The sequence below is a fragment of the Rhineura floridana genome, chromosome 8 (genome assembly GCF_030035675.1).
Source record: "Rhineura floridana isolate rRhiFlo1 chromosome 8, rRhiFlo1.hap2, whole genome shotgun sequence".
Taxonomy (NCBI): domain Eukaryota; kingdom Metazoa; phylum Chordata; class Lepidosauria; order Squamata; family Rhineuridae; genus Rhineura; species Rhineura floridana.
The window spans coordinates 79,879,378-79,893,227 of record NC_084487.1 but is presented as its reverse complement, the minus strand read 5'-3'; the positions used below and the strand labels follow the sequence as shown (position 1 = coordinate 79,893,227).

Below are 13,850 nucleotides of genomic sequence, written 5' to 3'. Positions count from 1 at the left end.
TAGTGAAACTATGTCAGCCACAGCCTTCATTGTCACATACAAAACTTAGAGGCATGATAGAATGCTGTTTCTTGGCTCAGAAGTGGAAGCGGTGTGGGAGGATTGGAAAGAACGGATCTAAGGGTCTTCCAAAAGACATTTCAGGCACAATGGAGAACCAAACATAATTAACATTTGACAGAAACCTTCATAAGAAGATTGCAACTGGCCAACAAAATATGAAGTCCAGCTTCTCCCAGTTTCCAGTGACAGGATGTTTCTGAAGTCTAGTTTAAACAAGTTATTCTGTGTGCCATAGCAGCTAGGTATATCTATTTGATGAGAGTGTGAATAGTATACACAATGCTAATAATACTGGGATACTTTGTTAGTAGGAATAACACAGCATTTTTGGTACTTTGTTTTATAACAAAAACCATACTAAAGCAAATGCAAATCACTATAAAGTCCTAATCCCACAAAATTCTAGTAGTTCTTATAGGAACGGACAATTTTTGAAACTGAACAACTGGGAAATACCTGTTAAGTACTTAATTGACACTTTCTGTATCAAACCACAAAACACAATTTTCATTAAATCATCATTTATATGCCTGTAAATTGATACATCAAACACATTTTGAAAAACCTGCTGAATTATTCTGAATCTTCTAAATAAGGCTGCAATCCAGCAAACTGCATGTAACCAGGTTCCACCGTCGGCTGTAGAAGGCAATGTCCAGACACGCAAGCCAATTCATTGCTGATAATGAGAAGGCCTGGCTGCACCTGCTGTATTCAATTTGGGATCGACAGTTTCCATTATGGCTCTCATTAAGTCAGTAAAAGTGTTCAAAGTGCAGTAGCTCATATACAAAACATCTAACTGCACAAACCCTGGTTGCTTTACTTACAAAACTCATCCTCTGCTTTCCTCTTTTATTCTCTACTCAAGCCACAAATCACTTATACAAGTTTCAGTATAAATAGGTAGGTTGAAGTGGCCACATTCCAGAAGCAACATGGCTCTTGTCCCTTTAAAAACTGTGAAGACAGACATGCCAAAGGTGCAGCTTCTCCCATCACTGTGTGCTGGTGAGAAAACTGTACTGGCTGAACATTGCCTCAGCTCAGATTTCTTAATAGGATCAAAGTGCTGTGCCTTTTGGGATAAAAACATTTGAGGCTTAAGTGGTTTAGACATCATAACTTGGGTGAGTATTTTCTGTCAGAGTTTACATATAGCGAAAGTTTTCTTAAACCAGGTAAGCATACATACTATTATTGGCTATTAAATCTCCAGTATATAAAAATAATCAAACACCAAATCTAAAAATTAGGACATAATTTATGCAAAACCCCATTTTGGAATATTTTGGTCTGTATAACTTCATTTGTTTCTTTTATGTGCTCAGTGCCTCAAAGCAGAAACCCGAAGTTCTGTAAATGGCAATTTCTCTCTTTCCCTATCAATCTAAGCTCTAAGAGACATATTAGTTATGATTCTCATCCCTGATAATTACGATTACCCCAATTCTATATAGGTAAGCAGCCAAGGGTCTTATATGATGGGAAGCTTGCCTAAGTCAGCTCCACTGATGTGAATGGGAGCATCACTTATCAGACCATACCCAAATGTCTTTAAGCACTGGAATTAAAATGGCAGTGGCATATGTCATAATATGACCTTTTTACAGCAGAGAGCTGCAAAAGCCATCTGGCAAAGTGATCCTCCCCAGCATTGGTCCAGGTTTAGGGACTGATGGCTTGTGCCCATCACCCATCAGAATGAGAACCTCTTACACCTCCTCATCTTTTATTTGAAAAAGATTCTCCATTCTTTCAAGATTGGCTAAAGGCAGGGCAGCTGTTGAAAGAGTTAACCATACAATGCGAACACAGGCAGGAAACTAAGAGGATGGCATGAAAGGAGTGTCCGAAAACACTGAGTTCATGGAATCCGAGTCTGATTTTGTTCGGGGAGTTTTTAAGATGCTTTCCGCAATGATGTTCTCATTGGGAAACACCCTTACTTTTCCATTCTGTCCTGGCTTTGGCTCCTTCACAGGTTCAAGGAACACGACCCTTTTGCCACTGCTGGCTTTTTTCTCATCAGCTGGAAGTTCAAGGGGTGAATTGGAGGTCAGTATGGAGGCATGAGTGTTGCCTTGGCTCGGCTGCCTTTTCCTTCTCTTTGACTTGCATCGACAAGGGCATGGTGTCAGATAGAGGTAAAGCAGCACCAAGATAATACTGGCGACACAAGCTGCAAGGGTAGTGAAAGCAGTGTTGAACGTTTCGTGAGGCGAGTGAGACCTGTCCACTGTGAAATTGCTTACATTTATCCTCACCTCTATAGTTTCATTCAATAGTCTTTTCCTGTTTATTGCAATGCAGGAATAAAGTCCAGCATCCTCATACTGGGCCTCGTCGATTTCCAGACTCCCATTGTGAAACACTCTGAAGTGTTTGGTTGTCTTGCCGGGTTCCAGAAACTGATTGTCTGGGCTGATCCAAATAAAGTGGGTGCCTGCATCACTGATTTTAGTGTCACAAGGTACAATCAGCCTCTCTCCAAGTTGGGCTTCGTGAATAAAGCCAAATGCATGGAAGGAGCCATTAATGGTGCTTTCTGAGCAATTCAAATAGTTGTCATGCAGTAAAGGCAGTTTATTCATATTAGAGCCTTTGGTGTTTGATTGCAACACACACGTGTACTCAGTCTTGAAATCCTCCACTGAGCTGAAGTGTCTAAGATACCAGAAGCTCAGCATGGAGTAAAGAGTACAGTCACAGTAAAATGGGTTCCCATGAAGATAAATTCCACTAAGATGTCTGGCTGGCACTAAGCTTATATAGTTAATGGGTATTGACTGGATTTGATTGTAAGAAATGTCTAGCAGCACAAGTTCTGAGAGTTTATGTTTCCCAATGTATAATGCAATTGGGAAGTGGGAGAGAGAATTGTAACTCAAATACAGCTTCTGCAATTTGTATATTCCTCCAAAAGCAGCAGAATCAATCTGTGCAATATGATTGTTATACAGCAACAGAACCTCCAACACTCTTAGTTCCTGAAAGACAGGACTACCCAGTGACCTTAAGTTGTTGGACGACAAGTCTAGGTACTTGACATTTGGAGTCACGGAAAAGCTGCCAGTGGAAATGCTACTGATACTGTTATGACTGATGATGAGGGTGTTCAGCTTGTCGAGTAGTATGGGCATCCAGTCGTGATCCAAAATCCCAATTCGGTTGTGACTGACATCCAGTCTTTTAATGTGCTTGAACAGTGTTGATGGCACCCTTGAGAGGTTCTTGCTGGTGCAACTCACAATGTCACTGGCACAAATGCAAGCTGTAGGACACATCCCAGAGGCACTGTGGCATACGCTTATGGTGAAGACCAAGAGGCATATCAGTTTCTTGTAGGTCACATGAAGTGCTGAAACTGTATGCCAAACTGAAGACATGACTGTGTTTTAGCTGTCTCCCAGTGCTCCTTGCCACACTCTATACATGTAGTTAACTTTATGCCAATCACTGTTAAAAGAAAGATAAAGAGTATTAAGATCTACAAACCCAGTGTCTTTCAGTGGCATAGTTGTCAGCAGAAAGCACTATTGTGTTGTTGGGGGGGTGACAGGTGTCTGTGTAGCTGCAGAAAATTTCAATGGTTTTCTTACATGAACTAGCTATCTCACAGCCACCCTGAACTATATAGCAGTTTTAGTCTATGATGCTGGCTTTTATAAATCACAATTATTTCTAAATTTGATATTTACCATTTTGCATTACTCTCGAGTTAGATTTTCCATCTCTGTACAAGTCCTAATCTTACAGGTTTTGTCATTGTGTATTGCTCTCTCAAACGATATGGCCTCTCTCAAATGTGGAGCTGAATACACAGTGTCTTATAGTGCAAAACATCTGACTGGGTCGATATGCAGTTTTTCTTCCAACTTCTGGTGAAAAGGCAGGTCAAAAACACATATTGAAAAGTAGTAAAACGGGTTACTTTAATAAATACTTTAAAAATAAATAATAGTGTATACCATCATAGTGCTTGACACGATGTTCTTTTATAAGACTCCTTTATACGAACTCATTTCATGGAGTATTAGGTACGGACTTCTGATGTTATTTATGGGAGATGGCCAAAAATGGACATGAATGTGCATTCTATTGCACATGAATCATCAGATGCCAAACATCCATAGGCTAGTGCTCCTACAAATGATGTAACTTGTGGGCATATTTCAGTTGGTCTCCCTACAACTGGCAGGTGAGGCATTGTTAGTGGTGCTGTTACTGGGCTGTCTGGTTGGTGCTGATCCATGACAGGCCCTTTCCAGTGGTGGTACCGCCTTTATGGAATGCCCTCCGCAGGACAGGTGTGTCTGTTTGGGTTGCCTGGATCAAATGCTGGTGCAATGCCAGACCCCAGGAAGATCCAGTGCTGGAACTTTACTGATGCCTACTCCAGGCAAGTGAGTTTGTACAATCCTGTAGTTTTGTAAAGCCCACTTCATGGTGGTACCATTCTGCTGCCCTCCCCTATCTTTCATATGGTGCAACTGGTTTCCACATTCTTGATAGACTTTTTTCTACCATTTTCTGGGCGTTTTATATTCTTTTACTATCACATATAGGAAAACTGAACATCACAGGCAGTCCTCTGGGTTTGATGGTATAAGGGTTATTGGGGGGTGAGGGTGAAGGACCAACATTCTAGATTACCTTGACAAGATAGCTTCATTTCAAAAGATACCAGAAATGTGAGTTGATAGAATAAGAAAAAAATGTGTGTGTTTAGGTGTCTTTAGGTGGGGTCCCTATTAAATATGCCTGCACTGCTAAATGCCATATTATTATGTAGCACAAACACAGAATAAGCTGGTTCAATTTTCCTCATTGCCTAGCAACTTATATCATGAGCAAAAGACACCTCCCGATTAGGTAACACTGTCATTGCACCTTGTGAAGATAGTGAACCAGGCCATCTACATTCTACAGAGAACATTTCTTTATATAACAAACTTACTTTGGATGCCTAATCTCACATATCCATTTGTGTTGGGCACCTAATCCTTAGAGTCTAAATTATCCATAACATTTCTAGCATCTGTTTAGGCAGCTTTGAGACCTGACACTCAAGTGCTATTATTATTTATCATCTATCTTGTGTATTTAATCTACTAGCTGCTTTTTGTGAATAGTGTTTTATTGAGATTTCTAGTAAATATAACAAACAAGTAAAACTATAAAGTATAGTAAACTTGTCACTCTATATAAAATAAAAAGAGTACATTCAGCAACAGAAGCTTTATATATAAAATAGAAAGAATACCAGAAAGCAGAATAATAGTATTAAAAAGCAGAATACACATCCCACCAAAAGGAAGTTAATGATGAGGATGGTCTCACTTCTTCCCCATCTTTGATAGCATAACATAAAAAGGGATGTCATATTTGTGGTATAATGTCTTTTTAAGATACTTGAATTGCTTGCTAAGTACAGGTGAGAAGTATTCAATCAGCCAAGTGCTTTGTCTAGCATTCCTTATTTAAATGTATGTTTTGAGCTTTTCATTAAAACCTGTTTCCCGTATGCAAGACTGGAGTGTCTCTTTATGGAGTTTGTCAGATTAGAGTTTGATAGCCAGCTATCACAATATTGGAGTAAATTTATTGGATGATGTCTCCCACCAAGCTTTTTTTTTGCTCTTGAGTTAATTTTTCATCTTGTGCAAGTTGTCAAAGTCTGGTAAACCAATTTATTACTAGCTGCTTTTTAATTCCCATAGATGTACCCTCAAAATTAATCCTGTGACATGGGCCACTATTATTCCCATATTACAGGTGGGAAACTGAGCTCTCATTTATCCATTACCAGTAGTGGTCCTCACTTGATAAAATGGCTGGCTGCTCCATCTCCCCCATATGCACTGCCAAGAATGTGTTCACCAGGACCTCCACACCAATGTTTGATGTCATGGAGAGGTCCCTGCTCACACAATTTCTCCCTACTTTAACAAAAAAGGAAGTTATATAAGTGAAGTCTCTCTGCAACTGTAGGTGAGCATGGAGACCTGATTTATGAAAATGTGAGGGGATTGGGGGGGGGATGCCCACTGTTGTTGGTGATGTACAAACCGTGGCAAGAAATTGCAATTTGCCTGATGGGAGGCTTGACTCCAGGTCTCTCAGATTCAATTCCAATTCTCTAGGTGTCAGACTACACTCTCACAGTGCTTGCTATTTACTAGTAATGGTGCATATTAAGTTTCTCTCCCACCTACCATGGACCGAAGATTGTTTAGGCTTCCTCTATTTTCATTACAAAAAATGGGCCCATTCATTGCAATCACACAATTAATACCACGTCAGGTCTGTCTAGTATGTCCCAAAGACAGTAGATTCCCAAGATATCCTCAGAACCCAACAGCAGATTAAATAAGAATGTCCATAAGGCCAAAGGTCTAGTCTAGCATCTTGTTTCCCACTGTGGCCAACCAGATGCCTCTGGGAAGCCCATAAGTAGAACATGTCTGCAATAGTCTTCTCACACTATTGTTCCCCAGCGACTGGATTTCAGAGGTATATGATCTTTGATCCTGGGAAAAAAGGTTATGAAAAAACAATACCAAATTCAGCAAAGCCAAGTATAAATAATGCCAGCAGCTGAAGTTCTGGTTTGAAAACTTTTCTGTTTGTAGATTGCCTGGCTTCCTCTCAGCCCCTCACAAAATGCTACATTTATATATAAAACGTAATTTCCCCCTTCATTTTAATCATCTTTGTTCAAATGACAAATGCTTCTTTTAATGTTAAAAACCTTGAAACAAGAAGCAGCAAATATTGAGATATTAGTGTTCTTGTGAATTGTTACTCCAGAATAAATGAATGAATGAATGAATGAATTTATTTATATCCCGCCCTTCCTCCCAGTAGGAGCCCAGGGCGGCAAACAAAAGCACTGAAGACACTCTAAATCATCATAAAAACAGACTTGAAAAATATATTACAACAAAACAGCCTTAATAACATCTTTTTAAAAACATCCTAAAAAGCAATTCCAACACAGATGCAGACTGGGATAAGGTCTCTGCTTAAAAGGCTTGTTGAAAGAGGAAGTTCTTCAGTAGGTGCTGAAAAGATAACAGACATGGCGCCTATCTAATATTTAAGGGGAAGGGAATTCCAAAGGTTAGGTGTCACTACACTAAAGGTCTGCTTCCTATGTTGTGCAGAAAGGACCTCCTGATAAGATGATATCTGCAGGTGGCCCTCACCAGCAGAGCATAGTGATCGACTGGGTATATAAGGGGTAAGACAATCTTTCAGGTATCCTGGTCCTGAGCTGTAAAGGGCTTTGTACACCAAAAGCAGAACCTTGAACTTAGCCTGGTAGCTAATAGGCAGCCAGTGCAATTCTTTCAGCAGTGGGGTGAAATGTTGCCGATACCCTGCCCCAGGGAGCAGTTGTACTGCTACATTTTGCACCAGCTGCAGCTTCCAGACCAACCTCAAGGGTAGCCTCACATAGAGCGTTTTACAGAAATCCAACCTGGAGGTTACCAGTGCATGGACAACAGTGGTCAAGCTGTTCCACTCCAGAAACAGCCACAGCTGTCTTACCAGCCAAAGCTAGTAAAAGGCACTCCTAGCCACTGAGATCACCCAGGTCTCAAGTGACAAAGATGAATCCAAGAGCACCCCCAGACTATGGACCTGCTCTTTCAGAGAAAGTACAACCCAATCCAAAGCAGGCAACTGACCAATTATCCAAACTCAGAAACCACCAACCCACAGCACCTCCATCTTGCTAGGATCCATACACAGTTTACTGGCCCTCATCCAGCCCAACACTGAGTCCAGGCACTGGTCCAGGGCTTGCATGGCCTCTCCCAATTTAGATGTTACAGAGAAATAGAGCTGGGTATCATCAGCGTACTGCTCACATCTCACTCCAAATCTCCTGATGACTGCTCCCAAAGGTTTCATATAGATGTTACACAGCATGGAGGACAAGATGATACCCTGCAGCATCCCACAGCACAACTGCCAGGGGGCCAAAAGACAATTGCCCAGTGCTATTCTCCGAAAACAACCCTGGAAGCAGTATCAGAACCACTGTAAAACAGTGCCACTGATGCCCATCTCACCAAGTCGGTCCAGAAGGATACCATGGTTAATGGTATCAAAACCCGCAGAGAAATCAAGTAAGAATAACAGGGTTGCACTCCCCCTTCCTTCTCCCAATAAAGGTCATCTATAAGGGCAACTAAGGCTGATTCATTCCCATAACCAGGCCTGAACCTAGATTGGAATGGGTCAAGATAATCTGTTTCATCCAAGAGTACTTGCAGTTGCTGCACCACAACTCTCTAAATCACCTTCCCTGAAAAGGAGGTATTTGCAACTGGTCAGTAGTTGTCACAAACCAATGGGTCCAGGGTGTGCTTTTACAGGATCATCGCCTCTTTCAGGGCAGCTGGAACCACTCCCTCCTGTAATGACGCATTGACCACACCCTGGATCCACTTGGTCAACCCCCCCTCAGCAAGTTGTAATAAGCCAAGAAAGGCAAGGGTCAAGAGGACATGTTGCTGGCCGCATCGTCGCAAGCACCTTGTCCATGTCATCAGGCTGCATCAACTGAAACCAATCCCAAGAAGTTGCAGTAGACGTTGCAATGGACACCTCACTGGGGCCTACAGTAGATGTGGATGGGGCATCAAGATAGCTATGGAGGCAAGCAGCTTTACCCTCCAAGTGCCTTGCAAACAATTCACAGAAGGCTTCTGAAGGGTCTAAATCTCAATTTCCTGGAGCTGATGTCAACAGGCTTCTGACAATACAGAAAAGTTCTACTGGATGGCTACTTGAGCATGCCATGCTGGCAAAGAAGTGGACTTCTTCACCGCCCTCATAGCCACACAGAAGGCACGGTTATGATGTTTTACTCATGCCCGATCACTCCCACAGCATGTCTTTTGCCACTTGCACTCTAGGCATCATGCAGCCTGAAATAATTGTGACTAAAATAAATCAGAGATGCACTTCTAACTAAAATGTTCAAATTCAAGAGAGCCTTAAATATTTTCAGAAAGGATCAAAATGTCAGTCTTACATTTCTGCATTTTGTCCAAAGCCCAAAGATTCTGTATTTCCCTTTTTAAATCATCTTCAAATGAGAATAATTAAGTATTGACATCATATGGTTATATTTTCCATCTGCTTTGAATTATCTATATAGGTAATAAAGAAATTTTGTTTTTAGTCTAAAATAGGAGCCATTTCTTCATATCCTAATACAAAAAAGGAGGGAAAAAACCAAATGTTTGCTATTTTATTTATGACTCATGGAAAACATGGAAATCTTTTGCTAGAATTATCTCTTGATCAAAAGCAATTTTTTTGAGTTGCACTGTAAAAGAATCAGGAATATTATGACTTGTTTTCAATGCTTTGTTGGGGGGGCCTAGATGATTCAGACATGTATCAGGAGTTTTTCCAGATATTTAATAATGATGAGGATACAAAGCCATCTTTTACAAGCAGTTCTTTTCAGATAAATACTGTAGGTGTTACAACCAAACAACATTTTCAAAAATAGTCATAATAATAAAAGCAATAATTATACACTTCCCATCAAACAATGTCATGGAAGGATTATTGAAATAGACAAAGAGAGAGAGATGAAAGCCCAATACAACAGATCCTGTTGTTTTTTTAATTACCTTCTGTAAGTGTTGTAAAACCTAGAGAATATTTGGATTGAGAGTTCTAGTAAAGTTAAATACAAGTAAAATAATCTTTGGGTTTTAGTTTGCACTATAATTAGGAAGTTTTGTGTGTGTATGTGTTCCTCTTCCCCACAATGTAGGTGTGAATTCACTAATAGGCAAAAAAACCTTGCAGTTTAAGAACATACCTATAAGCAACAGATATTTCTACCAAACCTTTAAAAAGCAGGGAAATTGGGCAGCTATAGAGAATGTAGTCCACCTTAGTTTTTTCCTCCAGTTTATGCAGTTCAGGGGGCACCAAGCTCTTGGAGCTGAGCATTTTGGTACAAATGGAGCTTTCTGGGTGTTCTGATTATGAACCAGTCTGGGAGAATTCAGTGCGACAGGCTAACTTTGAACTGTTACTATGCTTCTGGCAAAAACTAAGATAGAAAATTTCCTAGACAACAATTTCTGCATCACTCTAAGGATGAAAGTTTTTAGTTGGATAGTTAGGTTAACCATACCCTAATAACCTCCTTTGGGAGGAACGACAGACTATCAATTCATCATCATCATCACCACCACCGCCTGGATCACTCATTGGTACAAACTGATTACCAACATATATGGTACGGGGTGCAATAAGAAACATGCCATAACTGACAGTACATTTTTTGTACCACTTGTTACTGGATTAGGTTTGCTAGTTTGCTATGCAAAAAATCAGCATTTTTTAGTGTTTAACAGGCACCCTGTAGGTCATATCAAAATTCCCCAATGATTTGCTGGTCCTTTTTTCTCCTTACACCTACACCAGCTCTCTTCCAATTTTGAGTACACTGAACAAAGTGGTGGTAGACAGCCAACACAAGCCATTACATTGCCTAGCAATACTGTACAGATGTGCATAATGCTAAGACATGCTAACAAACATTATGGCACAATATTCAAACCAAAACAGAAAAACAGCAGCCAAGATGAAGGCAAGGACAAGACTCGCCCTGCTCACCATTTAACTGTGTGGAGGACATAGGCTATCTTTTTAGCAGCAAGATCTACAACCTGAACATATTGGGTATGTTTTCTACTGATCCATGTGGCAAATCACCCAGGGCTGCAAATCAAAAAGTCCCATAAGTTGTGATGTGCTCTCAGGCTTCCAGTGTGATTCACCCAGCCAAGCAGCCCATTTGCTGCCCTGATCTTGTAGGATAATAGAAGAATCCAAGCCAGGCTGAGAGGCTTTGCATGCTGCTTGCTTGCTGGATTTCTCTTTAGGCCACAGTTCCAAGGAATTATGTCGCCCACACTACAGACTGAATCCCTTGCAGCGGCTAAATATCCCCCGTCCAGATTTCCTCTGATGTTCTAATGCAGCTGGAGGAAAAACTGATGGTGTATTTGTGGGAAAGGGTATAATGAGGAAATGGCAGGGAAAACTAATCTTGCAAATGCTCCTATTCCCATCAGAGATGAGGTCGTATTTCGACATAAATGTTCACTCCTTAACAACCCTTCTGTCCAGTATCTAGGGCCATGTACCAAAAGACAATATGTCCCATCAGTGCTACATTTCATGCTTATGTACATGCAGATTTGTTTACTTTTGAAAAGACTCTGGTCAACTTTGGGAGGGTCACTGCCTTGGAACTTTAAAATGTCTGATCTAGTGGAGGCTGATGCTCACTGGGATTGGTAAGGCAGAACCCAAGGAGCTCAGTGGTAGGTGGAGCCAAAGCAAACATCTGGCAGAGCTACAGCCAATGAAAGGCAGAGCCAACAAACTGTGATTTTGTCCCTATCCTCCTCCCTGCTGCATTTTACAATGGCAACACTGAGACTAAGGAGGAGACAGCTGAGTCTGAAACCTGGCAAGACAGAAGCGCTGTGGGTTAGTAGTTCCTGAGTTCGGATAATAGGTGAATTGCCTGCTACAGACGGGATCGTACTCCTGAAACTGCAGGTCCATAGTCTGGGGGTGCTTCTGGATCCATCTTGGTTGCTAGAGGCCCAGGGGACCTCAGTGGCTAGGAGTGCCTTTTATTTTGGCTGGTAAGACAGCTGCAGCCATTTCTGAATCAGGATAGCCCAACCACTGTTGTCCATGTACTAGTAACCTCCAGGCTGGATTACTGTAATGAGCTCTATGTAGAACTGCCCTTGAGGTTGGTCCAGAAGCTGCAACTGGTGCAAATGCAGTGGCACCACTGCTCACTGGGGCAGAGTGTAACCAACATGTTACCCTGCTGCTGAAAGAATTGTGCTGGCTGCCCATTAGCTACCAGGCCAAGTTCAAAGTTCAGGTTTTGGTGTACAAAGCCCTATACAGCTTGGGACTAGGATACTTGAAAGTTCATCTTACTCCTTATATACTCAAGATGGATCTGCAGAGCGCAGTGATCAATTATCAGGAAGGCTGTTCCACACAACATAGGAAGTGGACCACTAGCGACTAACACCTTGGAATTCCTTCCCCTTAAATATTAGACAGGCACCATCTCTGTTATCTTTTTGGTGCCTACTGACGATCTTCCTCTTTCAGCAAGCTTTTTAAGTGGATACCTTATCCCAGTCTGTGTCTGTGTTGGAACTGCTTTTTAAGATGTTTTTAAAGTTGTTTTTTTAAAATATGTTTTTAAGATGTTTTGTTTTAATTTGTTTTAAAGGATGTTTTGTTTTAAAATCTTTGTTAAAAAAAGGTATTTTAAACTGTTTTTAGTGTTTTTGTTTGCCGCCCTGGGCTTCTTCTGGGAGCAAGGATGGGATATAAATTAAATAAATTAGTAAGTAAATAAGGCTGGCAGGTAGTGCCACCACCTAGACTGGTTGTAAGGAGGCACACAGGTGCAGGCTGGCTGAGGTTAAATTGGGCTTGCTGGGGCAGTGCCTCACTTGTCCTAATGGATCAGCCTCCAGTGTTCTGATGCTTAAAACTCTTCTCAAAACTACACTGCCAGTAACTGTGAACTGTAGGCCAATGGGGACAATGTGGCTTTGTGGCCTTTTAGGTTGCTATTTTACATACTCAGCAATAATGTGACTCTAAATTTCAAACCAAGGAGCTAATACTTTCCACTTCTGAAAAACAGATCTGCAATGCACCGAGATTATACTGAGTACTTATTCAGAAATGACTTTAATGCCCCATCAGATTGTTTCAGGATGGCAATATATCTCCAGTCTAATTTTATTGTCACATTAACACTGAAATATAGGTTCAGCCAAGAGGCAACAATCAAGCCCAACAGCACCCAATAAGATTTCTAATAACGAGTTTTTTCTCATATATTGCCTACAACCTGTAAAAATAAAAATGCCGCCACTGAATGTTAACATGAATCAGAAAGTGGTAGAGACTATAAAATCAAATGTAAATACTGATCAATTATGTGTTTTTAAAATTCAGCATATAAAGCAGAATTTCAAGCACCATTCTTAGTGTCACTCATGAAGAAAAGCCAGGTGATATTTCTAACACAAGATCTTCCATATTAAAAGCACAAAAGCCAACTCTGCATACCTTCACTGGCTTGAATATTTTTTATTATTTATTATTATTCATTTATATCCCGCCTTTTTCCCAGAACTGGGACTCAAAGCAGCTTACAAAAATTAAAACAAATACAGTTAAAAGTATATAAATAGTTTAACTATAAAATTAAAACAATTTGAAACATAGCAATTAAAAAAACACAAAATACAAATCACTATTGAATATTGTAGTTAGTGCTTCACAAGCTTTGGTCTACACTGCTAACAACCACTTATGTATTTCTGTTTTTATTTGTAAGCCACTTTATATACTTGAAAAGTAGGATATAAATAATTCTCTATTTCTGATGTTCAGATGGTGAGTGCCATTTCATATGTGGCTGACAAATTGCCCAACATACAGTAGGGCCCCACTTTACAGCGCTTTCACTAATACAGCGGTCTCAATTAGACGCAATTAGACTAAAGCCCCACTCATACGGCACTTGTTCCGCTTTTACGGCGGTTTTCGGGCATAGTGCGCCATTCTATTCAATGGGTTCCGCTTTACAGCGGTTTTCGCTTTACAGCAGGGGTCTGTATGCGTGGGGCCCTACTGCACATGAAAAGAGAGCGAGATCAATAGCGTTGGGGGGATGACCC

General features: G+C 40.8%; 1 protein-coding gene across 7 annotated transcripts in view; it reads right to left on the bottom strand.

Moving 5' to 3' along the window:
* Nucleotides 1–491: 491 nt before the first annotated feature.
* AMIGO2 (adhesion molecule with Ig like domain 2) overlaps nt 492–13,850 on the bottom strand; it is a 33,548-nt gene continuing 20,189 nt past the window's right edge. For all 7 annotated transcript variants that reach the window (XM_061637829.1, XM_061637831.1, XM_061637830.1 and 4 more), the window contains one exon: nt 492–3,522. In XM_061637829.1, the coding sequence (XP_061493813.1) occupies nt 1,890–3,452 (1,563 nt within the window). In that variant the 5' untranslated portion in view covers nt 3,453–3,522 and the 3' untranslated portion in view covers nt 492–1,889. The remainder of the gene's footprint in view (nt 3,523–13,850) is intronic.